General features: G+C 38.9%; 1 protein-coding gene and 1 pseudogene across 1 annotated transcript; both read left to right on the plus strand.

Annotated features, from left to right (window-relative positions):
- Positions 1-18618: 18618 nt before the first annotated feature.
- Positions 18619-19914, plus strand: LOC129480173 (cysteine and histidine-rich domain-containing protein 1-like; annotated as a pseudogene).
- A 115-nt stretch (positions 19915-20029) lies between these two features.
- Positions 20030-20510, plus strand: LOC129480343 (10 kDa heat shock protein, mitochondrial). The gene has a single exon (XM_055274064.2). It carries the CDS (start codon positions 20067-20069, stop codon positions 20373-20375), a length of 309 nt encoding a protein of 102 aa, XP_055130039.1. The 5' UTR covers positions 20030-20066; the 3' UTR covers positions 20376-20510.
- Positions 20511-20884: the final 374 nt, after the last annotated feature.

Genomic DNA, 20884 nt, shown 5'->3' on the forward strand with positions numbered 1-20884 from the left:
GTCCAGCCCTGACAGCACTGAAGCAACCGGCTAGTTCCAGCACCTGTGCACTCCAGTTCTTGCCCACAATGGGGTCAGGGAAATATCCTGCTTCAAAATGAGCAAGCACGTTTGAAGGCTCTGCTTACATCACATTTGCTAAAGTCCATCGGTCAAAGCAAAGCACATGATTTAGCCCAGAATCAGGGCAGCAGGGGACTACCAAGGAATGTGGCTGCAGAAGATGATGAATCCATGGCCATCCTTGCAACCCATCACAGCCCTAGAGAAACTTTACTAGGGTCATACAGTTAGTGTGTGGCATTGGGACCACAGCTTATGGCTCCTTTCAGTTCAATGTTCTTTCCACCAGGGCAAATAAATGCAGGGAATAGGGAAGCAAATGGAGCGGGAGCTGGGGAGGATGTGCAGGGGAGAATGATTAGGAAGCTGCACAGAATAGTTCAGATTGCAAAGTAATCTTTTTGATCTGAATTTTTTGGTTAATGTGCTTATCTTGTTGAAATCAACTGAATGATTGCACATGTTTGTTTATGATGCTAATCAATTTCAGAATACTCAAATCATCAACTACATAAATGTAACGATAAACACGCATCCCATCTTCCTATATCTTTTCATCCTCTTCCCATCTCCCCAGGGTCAACATCTCAATACTGCTTTGCAGAGCTTAGGCAGAAATCCTTTATTTCTTTTGTAAGTATTTTTGTAAGTACACAGAATATTTAGCTGAGTTTCACAAAGTGAATGTTCCTTAAGTTTGGTTGACTAAATGATCATTAGCATAAAGAACATATGAAAATATCAAACTATTTTCCCTGGGAATATTTACTTTATTATGAGTGTTGTTAATGCTACAAAGATTGCTCAGGCCCCGCAGTCCAAGGAGTGCCTTCATTTGTATTTTTGGTTTTCTATCACTCAGATGTCACATTCAAAACACGACAGCTCTGCCCACAGGTTTGGAAAAGCCAGCAGGCATAAATGGTTAAGAGGGCCATGGAGTCAAACACCCCCACCCAACCCCACTGGTGTGGCTGTCACTCTCACCCTTCCTAGCTCTTCATCCTCAAGCCGATTGTTAATGCTTTGAGACTAGGTGTTCACATCTGTAAAGTGAGGATCATGGTACCTGCCTCAAAGGGTATGTGAAGGATTGAACAGTACCTGTTTGTAGCATACAGCACAGAGCCTGGCTTATGGTGAATATACTTTAAATTATTACCCCTACCATTATTAATAGTATTATCATTACAAAACAAATTATTTAAAGAGGGATTCGTTCACAAACTTAGATTGCAGGAGAAACTGGAAGATCTATCTCTAAAGAATTCTAAGATTCTTTTTTTTTTTTTTTTTTTGCTTGTTTTCTAAAGTTCATTAAATCTCATTTAAAGCAAACCGGAGAAGCTATTTCCCAAGTCTTCTGATGTATTAATTGGTTCGTCCAGGCCTTTCTTTCATCTCCCTATCTCCTTTTCCCTATTCAGAGGACAGATGTTGTTGCCCTACCTTTATGCACTTCCTGCTACCCAGAGTCACTCATCGCCTTTCCACATATATGCAAAAACATCATAGGTGTGAAAAAAATCAGACATAAAAATGCAGGCTAGCCATTTGTCCAAAAAAAAGTCACCTTTCTGAATAAAGATAAGAGATTTTACTAGTAATATTCTTCTTGAAAAAAATCATGTTTTCATTCATATATAAGAAAGAAGGCAAACTCTTTGCATGGGGGAAGTCTTACTCTTCTTTGGGTTCCCGTTGTTTCTTTATATACATATTTTTTTTTATACTTTAAAAGTCATTTGCATCTACTAGGAGGAGAATATCTTGCTGAAACAATAAATGGTTCCTGAAGAACTCAAAGACCCCTGGGGAAATTGTTATTAATTTTTCAATCACCATTTTAACAATGAAAAATTTCAGATTCAAAAAATTAAAATGCAATCCCAAGAGTCATATGGCACTTGTATAGTGAACAAGTCTCAGTGGACTGGTTTTCCAAAAATATCTTGGTCATTTTCATGAAGGGCTTTTTGAAAAATAAATACCAACAATAAAAAAAAATAGATATACACAAACATACACACACACACACACACACACACACATAACAGAGGTAGTTGTGTATAAGTATGGCCTACTTCAGAGACATGGACTAAAAGGCTACTCTGTGTAAAATTGTTTAAGATACACCAAAACTGGCTGGGCACAGTGGCTCAAGCCTGTAATCCCAGTACTTTGGGAGGCCAAGGTGGGCAGATCGCTTGAGCCCAGAAGTTCAAGACCAGCCTGGGCAACGTGGCAAAACCCCATCTCCACAAAAAATACAAAATTTAGCCAGGCATGGTGTTGTGCACCTTTGGTCCCAGCTACTTGGGAGGCTGAGATGGGAGGATTGCTTGAGCCCAGTAGGTCGAGGCTGCAGTGAGCTGAGATTGAGCCACTCCACTCCAGCCTGGGTGACAGAGTGACGCCCTGTCTCAAAAAATAAAATAAGATACACTAAAGTCTATTCAAGTTAAAATTATTTTCTACAACAACTGCTAGTATGTTTCTCATTTGTTTAGGTTAATTCACCAACTCTTGTAGTAGCAACTCTGGGAGAGGTAACATAATGAGTCACTACCTGTGGAATATATCAGTGTGAATTAATTCATCCAAGGAAAATGAAACGGACTAGCTGCTTTTATGTCAAAGGAGGGAGATACAGAGATTCTGAGCATATCTGGCAGGACATCACCCTGATAAATCTTTTTTGTTTTATTGAGATGGAGTCTTGCTCTGTTGCCCAGGCTGGAGTGCAGTGGCATGATCTTGCCTCACTGCAACCTCTGTCTCCTAGGTTCAAGCAATTCTCTTGTCTCAGCCTCCTGAGTAGCTGGGATTACAGGTGTGTGCCACCACGCCCAGCTAATTTTTGTATTTTTAGTAGAGACGGGGTTTTGCCATGTTGGCCAGGCTGGTCTCAGACTCCTGACCTCAGATGATCTGCCCATCTCTGCCTCCCAGAGTGCTGGGATTACAGGCGTGAGCCACACGCCCAGCCCAGCCTGGTAAATCTTAAGCTCACAGGAGACAGGGTAGGAGGACATGAACACAGGCAATGTAATATGACTCAGCTGGTAGTTAGGAAACTTGCTCTAAGCCTCAACTTCCTCCTTTGTAAAATATAAATAATTATATTTTTTAACTCATAGATTCACTATGAGAATTAAATTCAACAATATGGTTGAAAAACTTTAATGTTTTATTCAAATGTAACAAATTAATAAATGGGTCCTAGAGGTGGGTGGCAGAGGGTCGTAAGCACAAAAAACTAACATGTATTAAGATGGGATAGGAGCGTTGATATAAGTAAATGAATACATAAATACATAATATAAGAAATGTTAATTACTGAAGTTCTGCCTGAAATTACTCCTGAAAAAACAGTGTAGATATTGTATTCAAGGACATATTATAAAATAAGGATAAAAATAAGACAAGTTGCTGCATTAGACAAAGTTTCTCAGACGTGTTTCTGAAGAACCCTAGAGACATGAAAGTCAGTTTCTTTCCTTGATTTCTCCTTTAAAAAAAAAAAAAAGCAACTGCTAAAAAAAAAAGTGGTAGATTTTTAAGCCCTGGCGTGCACAGATGCCCATGAGATATGAAATGAGAAAGCTAACTGCTGAACCATATTCATATATAGATTCTATTATTTATATGTATGTTTGTAAATGCAGACAAAAAGATCTAGAAACCACACTAAACTTTTTTTTTTTTTTTTTTTTTTTTGAGATGGAGTCTCACTCTGTCACCCAGGCTGGAGTGCAGTGGCACAATCTCAGCTCACTGCAAGCTCCGACTCCCAGGTTCACGCCATTCTCCTGCCTCAGCCTCCCGAGTAGCTGGGACTACAGGCGCCCGCCACCACACCCGGCTAATTTTTTTGTATTTTTAGTAGAGACAGGATTTCACCATGTTAGCCAGGATGGTCTCGATCTCCTGACCTTGTGATCCGCCCGTCTCGGCCTCCCAAAGTGCTGGGGTTACAGGTGTGAGACACTGCACCTGGCTGAAACCACACTAAACTATTAATAGTGGTGACTTCTAAGGGGAAGAGTAGGGCTGGGGAAAGGTAGGAAGGAGACTTTCTTTACATGTTTATATTATTGAAAAATTTTGCAATTTCAAAAAATTTTTTTCTTTTACTTTTTTTTTTTTTTTTTGAGACAGAGTCTCACTCTGTCACCCAGGCTGCAGTGCAGTGGTGCAATCTAGGCTCACTGTAACCTCCACCTCCCAGACTCAAGTGATTCTCATGCTTCAGCCTCCCAAGTAGCTAGAACTACAGGTGTGTGCCACCACACTGGGCTAATTTTTGTATTTTTAGTAGAGACGGGGTTTCGCCATGTTGGACAGGCTGGTCTTGAACTCCTGGCCTTAAGTGACCACCCATCTCAGCCTCCAAAAGTGTGGGATTACAAGTATAAGCCACCGTGCCTGGACTATGATTTCAAAAATTTACCATAACATATAGCCTTATAAATCACAGTTACAATTTTCTTAGCATTGGGAAAGGATGGAGGGTAAAGCCTTGAAGACTAAGTGGGAGCTGGTCAGAACACCTATATGGCAGAGGTGTTCAAGTTTCACACGTAATGATGTAATCTGAATAGGAAAAACATTGAAATGAGATAGGAAGTTCTCACCATGGGATTTGGTATTAGTTCATCGCATCAGTATGAACCCCCTCAAATCCCTTGCCATTCCAGCCGTAGTTCATACTCTGCACTTCAAGAAATATGAGCTTCAACTATATCTGCAGGCTAGATAAACCTTGAGAAAGCACAAGTTTAGATCAGGAAAAGCCCCAAAATAGAATCCTCATGCTTAAGAGGTGAGCATAAAAAGAAAAGCTAGGGAAGGAGCCTAGGACACCACACCTGGTCTGAACTGAGAAGGAGACTCTAAAGTGGCAGGAGAAAAGTTCAATGTAATTGCCATTGAAACCAAGGGAGAAAAACAATTAGAAAGAGAAAGCACCAGTTAATAATGAACAACTAGGCCACGCACCATGGCTCACACCTGAAATCCCAGCACTTTGGGAGGCCGAGGCAAGAGGCTTGCTTCGGCTCAAGAGTTGGAGACCAGCCTGGGCAACATAGTGAGCCCTCGTCTCTATTAAAATTTTAAAAAAGGCCTAATCACAAGAATCTGCCTTCCAATTGGCTCCAAATCCCAAGCAATGACATAAAATAACAACTTTGTAAAAGTACTATCAGTAGAACCATAATTTTAAGAAATTCCTGAGAGCAATCAGATGACATCAAATGCATGGAGAAACAAAACCATGCCCCATGTGCACACTGAAGATGATTTAAGAGATTTAACAAGGGTTAGCAGATTAATCAAGGTCAAATGGGGATTATTTCTGGGAAGCAAGCATAATAGATGCTTCCCCCTTTTCTTATCTATATTATCTTAGTTCCATAATAAATAAGCAGCATTTTGTGATATTAAGCAATATTTTTAATTAAAGGAATGTATTCATTATCTGTTGCTGAGTATAAAATTACTCTAAAACATAGTATGTTAAAACAATACTTATTTATTATCTCATAATTTCTGTAGGGCAGGAATCTGGTCATGACTTCTCTGGGTCCCCTGGTTCATGGTCTCTCACAAGGCTGTAATCAAAGTGTGGGACCAGGATTTGTGGTCTCATCTGTAGTTTCGACTAGGGAAGGAGGTGCTTCCTGGTCACTCAGTGGCTGTTGGCAGCATTCATCTCTTTGTAGGCTGCTGGACTGATGGTTTTAATTCTTTACTAGTTCTTTTCTAAAGGCAGCTCTCAGTTCCTTGCTTGGGGGCCCCTACAACATAACATCATGCTTTATCAAAGTGTACAAGCCAACAAAGCAACAGAGAGCATCTGCTAGTGAGAAAAAAGTACCAATATTTTTTAACCTAATTATGGAAGTAACATTCCCTCAATGTTGCCATGAATAGCAGAGGCAGGAATTATTGGCACCTATCATAGAGACTGCCTACCACAAGGAGTCTTTCTTGCCCAAGTGATTACATTTAGATCCATCTGACTCTAAAACTATACCCAAGTGCTTCGGTTTGCAGATGAGAAAACTGTGACTCAAGCAATTCCTTTACTCACCCAAAGTCAAGTCTAGAGTGAGAACCAAGATCTCCTCAGCTCCATTTTAATTTTCATTACCTATATTTCAGCTGCTTCTAAATCCAAGCACAGATCCTACATCCCAACAGCTTTAGGGTTTGCCTGTGGACAACCCTCCTTCTGAAGATTCACCAATAGCATGAAGCCTCTATGTTACTGACATTATATTGAATCACATAGTAGCTGAGTGACTGTTTAAGGTTACCTTACCTACCCAAAAATGTACCTCCCAAGTAAAAATAATATTTCATGCATCTTTATTTTCCTTTAAATCCTAGAAGCTTCCTACCCACAGGAAGAATTTAGTGAACAGTTTGCTGACTGACAAAAGTTTAGAACTTCAAGGAAGCATAAATGTTAGAGAAAGAAATATGGTATGGCTTGCTACTGAGAGTCATATAACATCCTCAAATTGTCAAATAAAAATTTCCTTAAGTAATTTTTATGGGATAATATGGGGTCAGTGAATTAATAAGAGCAAGGGCCAGCATTGCCCATGTAGTAAAGTTCAATATGAGGAAATGTAAAGAACTAAGCTAATTCCCACCTCTCAGTCTCTGGCCCTGGGCTAGTTAGCATTTCTACTCCCTGGGGTCTTTATTTGCATGAGGAGGGCCTCAGCTTAACTTTTAAGAGTGTCAAAGATATATAAATGACAGTGAAACATTTGGAATGTACAGACCAATGAAAATTTGTAGTAAACATTCAATGTTTGAGAAGAGAGTAATCACAATTATTTTTATTATTTTTCCAGTACCCCAATCCACTCCCTTTTCCTCCATACAAAATAAAATTGATCTCTAAATAAACTGCAGAGGAGGAGGTTAAACTAATCATCCTTTTATAACAAACCTACTCCCTCTGTAACAGCACTAATCCATTCATGAGGACGGAGCCCTCATAACCTAATCACCTCTTAAAAGTCCCACCCTCCCCAACATTGCTGTGTTGGGGCTCAAATTTCCAACATGTGAAATTTGGGAGATATATTAAACCATAGCACTTGGATATCTATGTGGATAAAACAGGTACTTGCAAACTTCTCAGTAAAATCAATGGCTGCACATTTTGTCCAAGGCATTATGAATTCCTCCACATTATAAATTTGCCTCCAAAAAGAAACGAGAAGGTAGGTTGTAGGAAGATAAGCCGTTTCATTTTTGTGACATTCTGGGAAAAAAAAGAAAATGTAATTATAGCTTCCTCAGCATTCAAAGATGAAGAAAATGTTCTGGCATATATTTAGTAATTGGTAGACCTGCTGTCCTAAGCACTGGTACAGCAAGCAACACTAAAACAACAGCTTGTTGCTGTTAACACAGGTGATTTTAACATATGGGCAGGTGAGGATAGCGATACAGCAGTATATAAGCAATTAATTCTAATGATACTATTGATGGAAAAGTCCAGAAACACATCAGCGATGTAACTGAAGTTTTTACAACATTTATACTTTTATTTAAAAGATAGCTCCATTTCACATTTGTCTCTACAATCTTATCAAGGGAGACTGGATTTTTATTCCAAGATGTGAACTAGTTCTTATATGCTTTGCAAGATTTGAACAGACCAAGTTCTGATTTCCTACATTAGTATGTTCATGATAAGCAAATTTGTGATTAGCTATTGGCAGCACAGAGACCAGACATGCCCTTCTTTACCTTGGGTTGACATTATGCTTTGATATATTTTTAACAGCTTGAATTCCTTATTTTTGGAAAGGCTCAAAGCAACAGACTAGGAAAATACGATTAATGACAGGCCTTTGTCCTCCCTCAGAAGATTTGTCTCTTTCCATTCAAATAAAGTAAAGAAGATTCTGGTTTCCCTCACCAACATCCTTGTAGGTGCCTGAAGCAGGGCAGACCCAAGGTGGGAGAGAGACTGTAATTTCTAGGAATTTCTTCACATAAAAAAAAAAAAAATGCATCAGGATTTAAATACACCTTCCTCAACAAACACAGGTATCCAAGTGCTATGGTTTAATATATCTCCCAAAGTTCACATGTTGGAAATTTGATCCCCAACACAGCAAGCAATGTTTGGGGGTGGGACTTTTAAGAGATGATTAGGTTAGGAGGGTTCTGCCCTCATGAATGGATTAGTGCTGTTATGGAGGAAGTGGGTCTGTTATAAAAGGGTGAGTTCAACCTCCTCCTCTGCTCGATCTCTCTCTCCTTCCCTCTCCCCCAGCCCCACGTTATGCCTTCCACCATGTTATTAAGCAGCAGGAAGGCCCTCACAAGATGCTGACCCTGTAATTTTGGACTTCCTTGCCTCCAGAAATTGGGAGGAAATAAATTTATCTTCTTTATAAATTTCCCAGTCTCAGGTATTCTGTTATAGCAGCACAAAACAAAGACACCAAACACAATTTAGCTTACAAAAATTTTGCACTCAAATTGATGCCCTAGGGAAAAATCAGTCAAACTAACAGATGTTCAGTCATTTTAGTGATCTTTTAGAATATTGGAATTTAACAGCAGTTTATTATCATCACCAATAACAACAAAAATGATGAGACTCAAGATCTGGTCTTTAAGACAAAATTATTCCTACTACATTATCCATAATATGACAATTGCAAAAAAAATAAATTGTCAAGACTAAGTAAGAAATGTTTTCTAATAAAGGTAGCTATTGTGTTAAATGAGATTAATAGGGGCTTTGAATTTTAGAAACATTGAATTAAATAGCAGGTGATGAAAAATAATTATCCTAATTAAGCAGAAAAAAAAAATAAAAGCACACACAATGGTCTTCTTCTTTACTCCTGAAATGCCCTGATGTGTAGCACTAAAATCCTCATGTGATTTCCATGTTACCTTCTGAAAAAGCAAGAACTCTGCTTAGTTCTCTATATAACATCAAATAATAGTTTCTCCCTGATTAGTCTTTTCAATTTTTCAACCAAAGAAAGATATAAGTGAAGATAAAATTCCCTAATGATAAGAAGTGGACATTTAAGAAGAAAGATTGTTTAGAGGCACATCAATTTTAGAGAAATCAAATATGTGGGCTTGGGAATGGATCTCTAACTCATAAAATCTCCTCAAAAACACACATTGAGTTGCAGATTGACTGATGGTTCTGGCAGTTTTTGAGTCAGAGATTCGAGGCTATGGTGAGGGCTGGATGGCATACTTATACTTTAGATTGCCTAGAGTGAGATCCATGAAGGATCATGTAGATGAGCTTTGCCCTACCTCTTATTTCATTCCCATCTGTGAAATAACTGAAACCCCTTCTGAGGACCTCAGCAGAACCGGAATGTTAGAAAAAGTGCTTTTGGGTAGATTTCCAAGGTAAATAAAGATGTGTGACCATTAACTAGACATGGTATATATTTTATTCTGATATCTAACCTTTTATTGTGGTTAATACATGTTAAATAGCCTTAGAAACATTTTTTTCTGAGAAGATAACTAAAATTTTCTAGGTGTTGTGCATCCCAGGTACTCTGTTAAGTGCTTTCATATTTGACATGTTATCCAGTTTAGTCTCTCTAACCCTGTAGGGTGGGTGTTTCACTCTTGTTTTGCAGGTAGAAAACCCAAGTCTCAGAAGGGCAAAAAATAGAAGATTGATAATAATTTCTTAAGATAGAGTATGAATAAGGCATGAGCAGATTATCACCAACATCTATAAAGGCAGTCATTTCAAACATAACTAAAAGATTTTTCATTTTTCACAAGATCATGACTAATAGAAAGTATCCTTTCTAAGCAGCAGGCTGTTCAGTTCAGATTAAAGACTGTCACAGCTTTCAGCATCTACTGACGACAGTTCCCATGATTCAATTTCTTAGATCTCTCTATACTTCTCAGAGGGTAAAGGCACCATGCCCGGACTAGACTGTCTGGATTTGAATCCTATCTGTACACTGGGGGTAAATCCTAGGGAAAGAATTACTGGCTTGATTACCTAAGGAAAATTACTCAACATTGGTGTTTGTAGTAGGCCATTAAAAGGGGAACAGGATGATATCCACGTTGCTAAGTTTAACTAGAGCCTGACATCATTCTGCAAAACGACAAGTGAGCCATGTGCATACAGCTGCTCATAAAAGGACTCTCGGGGACAAGATAGACCATTGTCACAGCTTCTTCACCCAGGCAGCATACAGTACTCTCTCAGTGGCAGACAGTGCTCTTCAGAACATTGGCTGGGTTTCCAGTATTGGCCCACCCTTTATGTGTGAAGTCTTGTGAAACTGACCTTGTGCGTTCTTCTGTCTCTCAGCCAGGGGTCAGGGTAGAGACAACACTGATCTAGCGTAAGTTTGTCTAGTCTCCTTCGGCTACTTCTATGGTGTAAATTACGTTTGCTTCCTACATTTTTCAGTCCTTCTCTTTTGAATCTCTAAACTCTGTTTTCGAAATCAAGAAAATGAAACACAGACTCTTTCTTCTTTTAGTTATTTTTTTTTTAAGAGACAGAGTCTCACTCTGTTGCCCAGGCTGGAGAGCAGTGGCATGTTCATAGCTCATTGTAGCCTCAACCTCCTGTGCTCCAGCAATCCTCCCATCTCAGCCCCCTGACTACCTGGGACTATAGGCACACACCACCATGCCTGGCTTTTTTTAATTTTATTTTTGTAGGAACAAGGTCTCTCTATGTTGCCCAAACTGGGTCTCCAACTCTTGGCCTCAGGCAATCCTCCTACCTCAGCCTCCCAAAGTGCTAGAATTACAGGCACAAGCTACTGTGTCCATCCTTTTCTTTTAGTTGCCTTTATGACATTCCCACTCCTTTTTGGAGTAGTAGGGATGTGTCTGATAGCCTCGGGGAAAATAAATTGGGAAAAGGAAGGGCTCAACAAATAATGTCTCAAGATACCATCTCAGTTTTTAACTACATAAAATAGGCTGAAATGTAAGTTTCTGAAGCTAGAGTTAATTCTAATCTTATTTACATGGGCAAGAAAAACAAAAGTGCAAGATTCACTCAATTATATACATTTTGCTTGTAGCTGCTCCCTTGCAGTTCCCTTTTTAAAAAATCTCTCCCATCATTTGTACACTCATGCACTCCAAAAGTGCTCTGAAATGAAGGTTTTGGAATTTGCTCTGTGGTAGTAGAAACTCTAGCAATTGAAAGACAATATCACATCCTTACCTCCACTCTGATCACAATACACACCACCACTGTCCAAAGTTTCTTCCATCTCCCACATCTGTATCAAATAATAGAAAATCTGCTTTATAAACCAAACACAAGCAAGTTCTAAATTCCAATAGACAAAATTGTCTCAAATAATTGAATTCACATTATGCATGTGAAGAGCGCTCAAGTATATAATGGAGTGTTGGAAGTATGTCATAATGCATAAAATATTATTCACTGCTGTTGGGAATTACTCTACTGCTTACAAGTCATCTTCTTATACAATATTTCATTAAACACAATAGCTCAATATCTCATTCAAAAGAAGTATTCTGATGGAAAAAGAAATGTTGGTGGCTTGTACTTGTTAAGGAAAGCTGACCTTCTCTCTTATATTGAATACTCACAAGAGCAAATACACCTGACCTTTCACCTAGTAAATAAGCCACACGCCCAGCTTGGGAAAGTTGGCTGTGGGAAGTTTGCAGAATAACGTAGCCAGTCCTTTACATGCAATCATGTCTCTAGGCATCCCTTTTATCTAGCCCAAATGTTCCCATTATTTCTGTGATGTCATTCACCCAACTGGGCACCTTAATTTTTTTCAACAATTTTTCCCATTGAAGTTTCACCAGTGGAGCTGCCCCTATGAGTGACATAGCATGTGGCACACTGAACATCAAGACCCACCCTTCCCATTTGCCAGCAATGGCAGGAATGTCCATCATACCTGCAAAAGCCAAGTAATCGACAAGTAATTTGGGAGGACCCGCAGTCATTTAGGCAGCGCCCACTTCCATAGACTTCCATAAAGCAAGACTTGTAAAAACTTTCCTGGAGTCTTAAAAATCTAAATTATTTAAGCAAATAATACTAAAATAGAAAAAAAAAGCTTGTACATCTTTTTGTCAGAATATGGTGTCAACATGGAATTAAGCTTCAGGTCAAGCTAATGATTCTTGCTGAACAATAATGATTGCTCAATAATGACTGTTCAACAATAATGATTGAACTATTGTTCAGCTAATGATTGCTGAACAATAGTTTACAGCACAACTATGTGACTGATATGCTAAGACTTACTAGAGTATAAAAACACCTCCATTATTTTCCCTGTGTTATTTTACCATCTCCAGGATCAACGAAGAAAATTACACCAAGTAAGAGATGCTGGATTACAGTATTTCTACAGACATCATCTTACTGAGCCCTGGAAGCCCCAATAACATGAGGTAGAGGAGTAAAGTTTAACATATAGCACAGTTCGTGTACAGATCTTGGATAATAAACGGTGATAGGAATGGTAACTGATGATGAAAAAGATGATGAGGATATAAAGCAAAATGATAGCAAAGGAAAACACAGCATTTCTGTTCCTCTTCACTAAACCAGCCCCACTACTTCCTTTAAAACTCACTTGAAGGATGGGCGCGGTGGCTCATGCCTGTAATCCCAGCGCTTTGGGAGGCAGAGGCAGGTGGATCACCTGAGGTCAGGAGTTTGAGATCAGCCTGCCCAACATGGTGAAATTCCGTCTCTACTTAACACACAAAAATTAGCCGAGCATGGTGGTGGGTGCCTGTAATCTCAGTTACTCAGGAGGCTGAGGCAGGAGAATTGCTGGAACCTGGGAGGCAGAGGTTGCAGTGAGCCAAGATCACACCATTGCACTCCAGCCCAGGCTGACAACAGCAAGACTCCATAAAAAAATAAAAATAAAAAAAACTCGCCTCAAACAATATCCCTAAACCTAACCAACTTAGATTATTCTTTAATTGTTCATTGCCTCAGTATTCATGTATTCTATTTCTATTCCACCATTTGTACCAGCTATTTTACTTTATAATTTTTCGAAAATTACTTCAGATCTGCATATGTTGGTTTTCTGTCTCTTAGAACAGAAGCTGTGACTAATATTTTTAATGTAATCAATTAAACCTGGCTCAGAGCTCTGTACATCTTGGGTGCTGCTTAGTTATTAAATTCAACTTTATAATTATATACACATAAGCAACTATTTAATGTGAATGACAACAGGCTGGAAAATGCAAAGATAAATAAGACATAATGCCTTACCTCACATTCCTGAAACTTAATATTTAGTAGGTAAGAGAGACTTGTGAACAGTTAACAAGAATAGTTGGTAGGATGCCGTCATTGCTCATGTAATTAGCTAATCTATGCACTAATGCTAAAAACAACAACAACAAAAAAAGTTTGCTATGGTGATTACAAATGAAGAGTAATTCGTTTACACTTAAAAGAACAGGTAAAACTTTGAAGTGAACAAGGCGAAGTGTTTTAGGAGGACAAAATGAGAGGAGGGCACATCAGACCAAGCCTGAACACATGAAATGCCAAGACTGCAAATTTCCCTCAGGAAATATCAAGAAGTATGGCTGTGTACTATGCAAGCACAGGTAAATGTAATACATGGCTGAAAGTTTAAATGGAGTCATCACAGGAGATGTTGGGGGTCATACTGAATAGTGGACTTTATTCTGTTGGCCACTATTCCCTAAACTATTTTCCAATAAATTCTAGCTTCAAGAGATTATTTGTTATTTAACAGTTGTGTGGTGAGAAATTTTGGGGAAATGGGCATACTATGCTCCCTTCTTGAGAATGTTTTATGCATGTTAGTACAGTAAAGTCTCTGAAAAGTCCAATGGTAGAGTAATATACTTAGCTCTCAATTTCTCAAGCTCTATGATTCTGCAATTATTTTCTCCTTATTTGATGACATCTTTAATGCCTTGTAGATATGGTCTTCAGGAGAATATTGAGAAAGGAGATATGAAGAAACCCGTCAGGCAGGCAGTTAGGGTGGGTCCTCGGTTGAATTTTTTCAAACAAAAGAACAGCCTGAAAAATCAAGCTTCATGCACAGATAAGGGAACTTGCATAGGTGAGCTTGCCTAACACATGCCCACAGCTACACAGATAAGCAAGTCTACATGGGTAACTTGCTCAGACATGTCCGCAATGGAAAATTCTATCCCTTAACACATGTGCAGTAAGGGGAACAAAGGAATAATGGAGTAACTCAAGCTAAGGGTCTGCATGCGCACTAGGAGGACAGAGTGGAGCTACACAGCTCGCACCTTATGCAAATGAGATGCCCAGCCCTCATTGGTTTTTTATAAAAGCCTTGCATTCAGCTGTAAAAATGGCAGTGACAACCCTCTTCCAGGTCCCCTCTCCACAGTAGAGAGCTTTCTTCGTTTACTTATTAAACTTTCGCTCCAACTTACCCCTTGTGTACAAGCTCCTTAATTCTCTTGGTCATGAGACAAAGAACTCTGGGTGAAATTCACATCACAATGAAGAACTGCTACATTGTGGTGCATTGGCAAGACTGTAACAATATGGCTTGTAAAATGCGACTCTGGGCAAAGAGGATCAATAATTTACCTGGATGTGAGTGATAGGGTCTGGCTGATGTTTAATAAGTGTTTATAGGTTGCCCATTGAAAAAATAAAAAGAATTTTAAGCAATGTAGAATCATTAATGTGAGAGCCTTGAAACCAAGCCACCAACAAATCATCCCTGCAAGGGGAAAGTAGGATAAGTTAGTACCACTCAATTTTTTATTGTGGTGAAATATACATAAGATAAAATTTGTCATTTTAACCATTTTTAAGAGTACAGTTTGGTAGCATTAAATAGATTCACATTTTTATGCAACAATTGCAAGAATCCATCTCCAGAACTCTTTCATTATTCCAATCTGAAACTCTGTACCCATTAAACACTAACTCTCCTTTCCTCTCTCCTCCCAGGAGCTGGCAGCCACCATTCTTTCTGTTTCTATGAATTTGACAGAATTCAGAATTGTAGGTACTTCATGTAAGTGGATTTATACAATGTTTGCACTTCTGTGTCTGGCTTATTTCACTTACCATAATGCTTTCAGGACAAGTCATTTTTAAAAGAAATGACTTAAGGTCCATGAAAGAAAATAAGCAGCCACATATTATAACAGGCCCTAGTTGGAATTACTAGTAAAAAGCCAAATAATACAAATGTAAAGCACTAATTGTAAAGCACTGAGGGATATAAAGGCATTAAGGCTTTCCTAAAGAAGGAAATACTCTCAAGTAAAGGGCAGAAATGGAAAGAGCTGAAGATACATCTTCCCCTGGTATGTAATTGCTTGGGAGCTGGTGTCACAGCTTGTCATTTTCTGGAGACTAACCAACATCAGGCAAGGCCTTCAAAAGGCTTTGCTTATGTTTAAACATCTAGAATATGTCAGACCTCACCAAAGCCATTGAAGCTACTGCAGAAGGTCCACCCTAAACAAGAACATAGACTGAGGATCATGCTTTCATTTATTCCACATGGCTACCTTTCAAATCACAAACAGCAGAATGTAGCCTGATTAGCACTCAAACATCAAAGGCACAAACATGACCGTTTTGTTGTGTTGCAAAACTCTCGCAGGGAAAGGAACCAGAAAAAGTAAGTGTGCTTGTTGTAAAGAAGGAAAGCTGAGAAAAGAGGAAACTATTAAGGTATATCTTTTTAAATATTCTCCATGTCTCCCAAAATCATATTATCAAACACAAATCACTTCCCACCTAGGCCAATTGCAAGATTGCTCCTAGCTGGCCTCCTACCCAGATCCTAAGACCCTAATTCTCATCACCGCATTCTCCCACACCAAACCATTCTTCACAGGAGTTGCCAAATGATCTTCCCAACTAAAGCATCACCATGGTAATTGTCCTTCTTCAAAATCTCTAATCCTCTAATGGGTCCCTGTTGCCTACCAGTCAAGTTCAACATTCACAATCCTCCATCATTAAACCTTTTTTGAGAGACAGTTCAAACAGCTGGGAATCAGTCACGCCTTCTCTGCTTCTGGAAAACTCCTCTCAGTGCACATCATAAGTTGCCATTTGTTGTAGACATTTTTATTTGTAGCCTTTTGAGAAGATAGCTGAGTTAAGGGAAGAGCTGTGGAGTCTGCATGCTGACATCATATTCTACTTCCTACCTGTGTGACACAGGGCTTGTTGTTTAATTCTCTGTGCCTCAGTTTCCTCACCAGAAAAATAAGAAAATAACAGTGTCTGTGTCACTGGATGCACATATGGATATGTGAGTTAATATGGATGAAATGCTTAGAACAGTGTGGACTCTGAGCAGTGCCTAACCTTGTGCTGTCTAGCACACAGTATCATACAATACAATATGGACTGCTCAACAATGTCTCCGGATGAAAGAATCCACTGAAATTAAAAAATAATGTGGCCATATGGAAAGGTTCTTGTGTTGAACATAGGAAATTCTATTAAAGTTGAAAATTTCCAAACTCTTTAGGGCTCTCATTGTTAATGATCAATTGTAGAAATAAAATTCTAATTGTCATTTTCTCACTTCTAATAATAAAATTCAGCCAAACGAAAGAAAAAAGAAAGAGATTGATGGGAAAGAAAGTTCAGTCATCAACAGATGTCTCTTTTGTTCATTCGCCTTCTTATGCAAACACTACCCTGCCTTTTTGCTAATCCTTCCATTACAGAATTATGAACAACACTCCTCCAAAGATCAATCATTCTGCTTCCTTACCATAAAGTCTTATTATTTCATGAAGACACAATATTCCCCTCAAACTTTTCCAGCAAGAGTGGACACATCCCAATGCATTAAACAATAAAAATAAAATAGATTCACATACATGTTGGTGCTGAAATATAGCCAAGCCATCACCTTCCTTTAGTCATTCCTGGCTTTTCTACTTGTTGCTGTTTACTTTTAGGTTTCCATTATGAATTTACACCAACCTCTTCCATCATGGTTTCTCTGTCCACTCACCTCCAGAACCCTCCCTCACCTTTTTGGATTTTATACTGGCTTTCTCCAAGCCATTCCTTGCATTTTACTCTTAGGCCTTCATTAACATGTTCAAAACTACCATTTGAACTGGGAAATACAGAAAAGTGATCTGCAGTAAGAGAAGAAGAGTAAAACAGATTCACTGAGGGGACTTCCTGCATCTCCACTGCACTCTAGTTCCTGATTGCCCTCTGAAGACTATGAAGAGCCCCTGCTCTTAGAGTCCCAAGAGATCCTAGTGTCCTTCTCATTTAATTCAAGTTGGTTCAAATTAAGTTTCTATTATAACAGAACAAATCTTTTTAGGTGTTTTTTTTAAAACATTTGTCTAAAGTCAGAAAAAGTCACAGCGCTCATGTTAATGTGGCCTTCATTTATGGCATAAAGTAAGTCTCTTACTGTCTCTGCCTCTTTTTTTACTTTAGCAAAATGAGAGACTGCATTTAATTTCTTCCCAGAGCTATGGGGAGAATAACTAATCAATCAGCATGCAGTGTCTTAAAAAAGCGTAGTGAGCATCCCCAACACGCTGTGGCACAGTATTCTCCTATGCACGCTAATGAGTACTGTAACTAGAACGCCTCTCAGTAGCTCTTTAACCTAGGGGGACAACTCCAACTAGAACTGGATTCCAATTGGACTCTGTCTCCTCTAACTCTGTGGAAAGTATCCTAGAGGGTTCATGGATTATCTGAGCAACTCAAGCTAAAGACTTGGGTGATTGAACCTAGATTGGGATGTTGAGTATTAGAGACCCAAGTAATTACATATCCACAGGCTCAACTAACTTGGCAATCATGGTGCCAGCTAGAGTAAATAGCCTATTTTAAGTTCTTTCACCAATCACTTTCTTCTCTCTTATGTTGTTGATGCATCTGTTTTCTAATTTTGAACCATAAAGACTTAATTCTTAATAAGTGTATATTTATTTAGAAACATTTTACAGTTGGTCTAATTCTTAAATCCCTTCACTTTCTCTTAAAGAGTAAGCTTTTGTAATATTTCCATCTTGACTGTCTGAAAATAAAATTGGGGCACATCACAGCTAATGCTCCTTGCATGGTCTCTCTCCAAATTTGATTGAATGATATTCTAACCCCTTATAAAAATCCAAAGAATCACATACAAAAAAATGAGACTCCGTTTGACTTCATAATTGACCAATCAAAATTAAGTTCCCTTTCTCTGATTTATCTTTCAAGGAAGATTTAGCAATCTTGGTAAAAGAGCCACAAACTTAGATTGCAACTGATTTGAGAGTCTCCATGTAGCTCCCAAGTAACAAAAATATATGATCCTTGGATAATCATTCTAAAAGGAAAAAATACAATGTAAAAGAATCGGGAGCCATTTCCAGAAGTCAGCAGTCGCCTCAGCCATCAGACCTGTGCTTGCTACAGGAAGTGGTAAACACATGTCTTGTGGTTCCTGGTGTTTGGACCTTGCTGTAATGGTGGGAAAAGAAAATGTCATTGCCTAGCAATAACCGGGCTGCAGTCAATGCTTCAATCTAGGGGCCAATTCCAATGACACTTGTTCATCCCATCCAGGTATTCCAGTCTTTGCGATGCATTAGAGGGTTGGTCTAACTGTAAGAGAAGCACCACTGATTTTTTCTGATTCCTTATGCATTGCAGGCTGTACAACAGGTAAACAGAATAGTGAGATGTCATCTGAGCCAGTCAAACCTGAAGTCAAGACTACAGAGAAGAAAGAACTATTTGAATCAAAACCCAAATTTCAGGAGCACATCATTCAAGCCTCTAACCCAGCAGAATCAATAAAAAGGCCAAGTCCAGGTAAACCAATGACAAATTTGGAACTAAAAAGCATCTGCCTGCCTAAAACAAGCATTTGATAAACTGTCGTAAGGGAATGAATAAGATAAGAAGACAGTGAAGAAATCAAGATTGGGACCTCATGTGAAAATGGAGGGTGTTCAAAGACACCTCAGGGTCCACAGAATCTAGAGAAAGCCTGTGTCTATCATTCTGGAGCACCTCTTTTCCATGAGGAGATGAAACTCTGAAACTATTGAAGAAAATAAAAGAAACTTCTGATTTTAATATGTTCTTAGCCCAAGAGGGCTGTGCAAAAAGGAAACACATGTAGACCACAGAAAAAAAATGCTGGGAACAAAGTTATTCCATGTAGACATGCCTGGCATCAGGCCAAGAGGCCACAATTTCCATAGATGCTAAAAACTCACTTCCAGAACTTAGTTGAGTAAAAGCAAATAGTACATTATTAAATGTGTACATTGCATCTGAATGTGGCTCATTGCATGGTGGCTCATGCCTGTAATCCCAGCACTTTGGGAGGCCAAGGCCGGTGGATCACTTGAGCCTAGGAGTTCAAGTCCAGCCTGGCCAACATGACGAAACCCGTCTCTACCAAAATACAAAAGTCAGCCAGGTGTAGTGGTGCATGCCTGTAATCCCAGCTAATTGGGAGTCTGAGGCATGAGAATCACTTGAACCTGGGAAGCAGAGGTTGCAGTGACCGAGGTTGCACCACTGTATTCCAGCCTGGGCAACAGAGCAAGACTCTGTCTCAACAACAACATCAACAACAAAAGCAACGCATTGTATTTGAAGAAGAGAAGAAATTTCATCAAAATGCAAAATTATGGATTGTGATTGTTGTAAAGTGAAATTAGGTAGCTATGACTGCAATGCAGACAGAGAGCACAGTAAGAATAGCTGGTCCTATGCAATAGGCACGCCTTGAATTGCCTGCAACCAAAAAGCAAGAAAAACAAACAGAAGATACAACACATTGAGTGATTGAGCTGTTGCCTATTTCAGAATTCTTAATAATGTGTGGCAAAGTGGTATCTTGCTGCTGTAATCTTTTGTTTTGTTGTGTTGTTGAATCTGGCATTTCAAGATCAACATCAGGAGAGCAGAGTACGAGTCTGAGGCGGAGGGAGTCATGGCAGGACAAGCGTTTAGAAAGTTTCTTCCACTCTTTGACCGAGTATTGGTTGAAAGGAGTGCTGCTGAAACTGTAACCAAAGGAGGCATTATGCTTCCAGAAAAATCTCAAGGAAAAGTATTGCAAGCAACAGTAGTCGCGGTTGGATCGGGTTCTAAAGGAAAGGGTGGAGAGATTCAACCAGTTAGCGTGAAAGTTGGAGATAAAGTTCTTCTCCCAGAATATGGAGGCACCAAAGTAGTTCTAGATGACAAGGATTATTTCCTATTTAGAGATGGTGACATTCTTGGAAAGTACGTAGACTGAAATAAGTCACTATTGAAATGGCATCAACATGAAGCTGCCCATTCCACTGAAGTTCTGAAATCTTTCGTCATGTAAATAATTTCCATATTTCTCTTTTATAATAAACTAATGATAACTAATGACAAAAAAAAAAAAGATCAACATCAGGTTCTTAAGTCAGTTTATCTTTTTTTGCCTCCCATCGTTCTTCTGAGTTACGTAAGATTGATTATTCATTTCTCCTCGCTGATAGAACCATAGTTGTGTCCTATACTTGGAGAAGCTGGAAAATAGCTCACCAACATAATTGCAGTATTTCTTAGTATAATATTATGTTAGGCCAAAAAACATTAAGGAACATTTGTTTTTGTCACATCTCTATTATCTCATAATTAGTAAGGCAAGATGAAATGTCAAATTTTAATCCTTTTTTATGGATTTGTGTTCCTATAACATATGAAAATCTTTGAGGAAGAGATGAAGCTCTGCATTATTTTTTCTATGTGGGAGGGTTCTTTTTTATAGGAGGA

Source organism: Symphalangus syndactylus, chromosome 4 (genome assembly GCF_028878055.3).
Source record: "Symphalangus syndactylus isolate Jambi chromosome 4, NHGRI_mSymSyn1-v2.1_pri, whole genome shotgun sequence".
NCBI lineage: Eukaryota > Metazoa > Chordata > Mammalia > Primates > Hylobatidae > Symphalangus > Symphalangus syndactylus.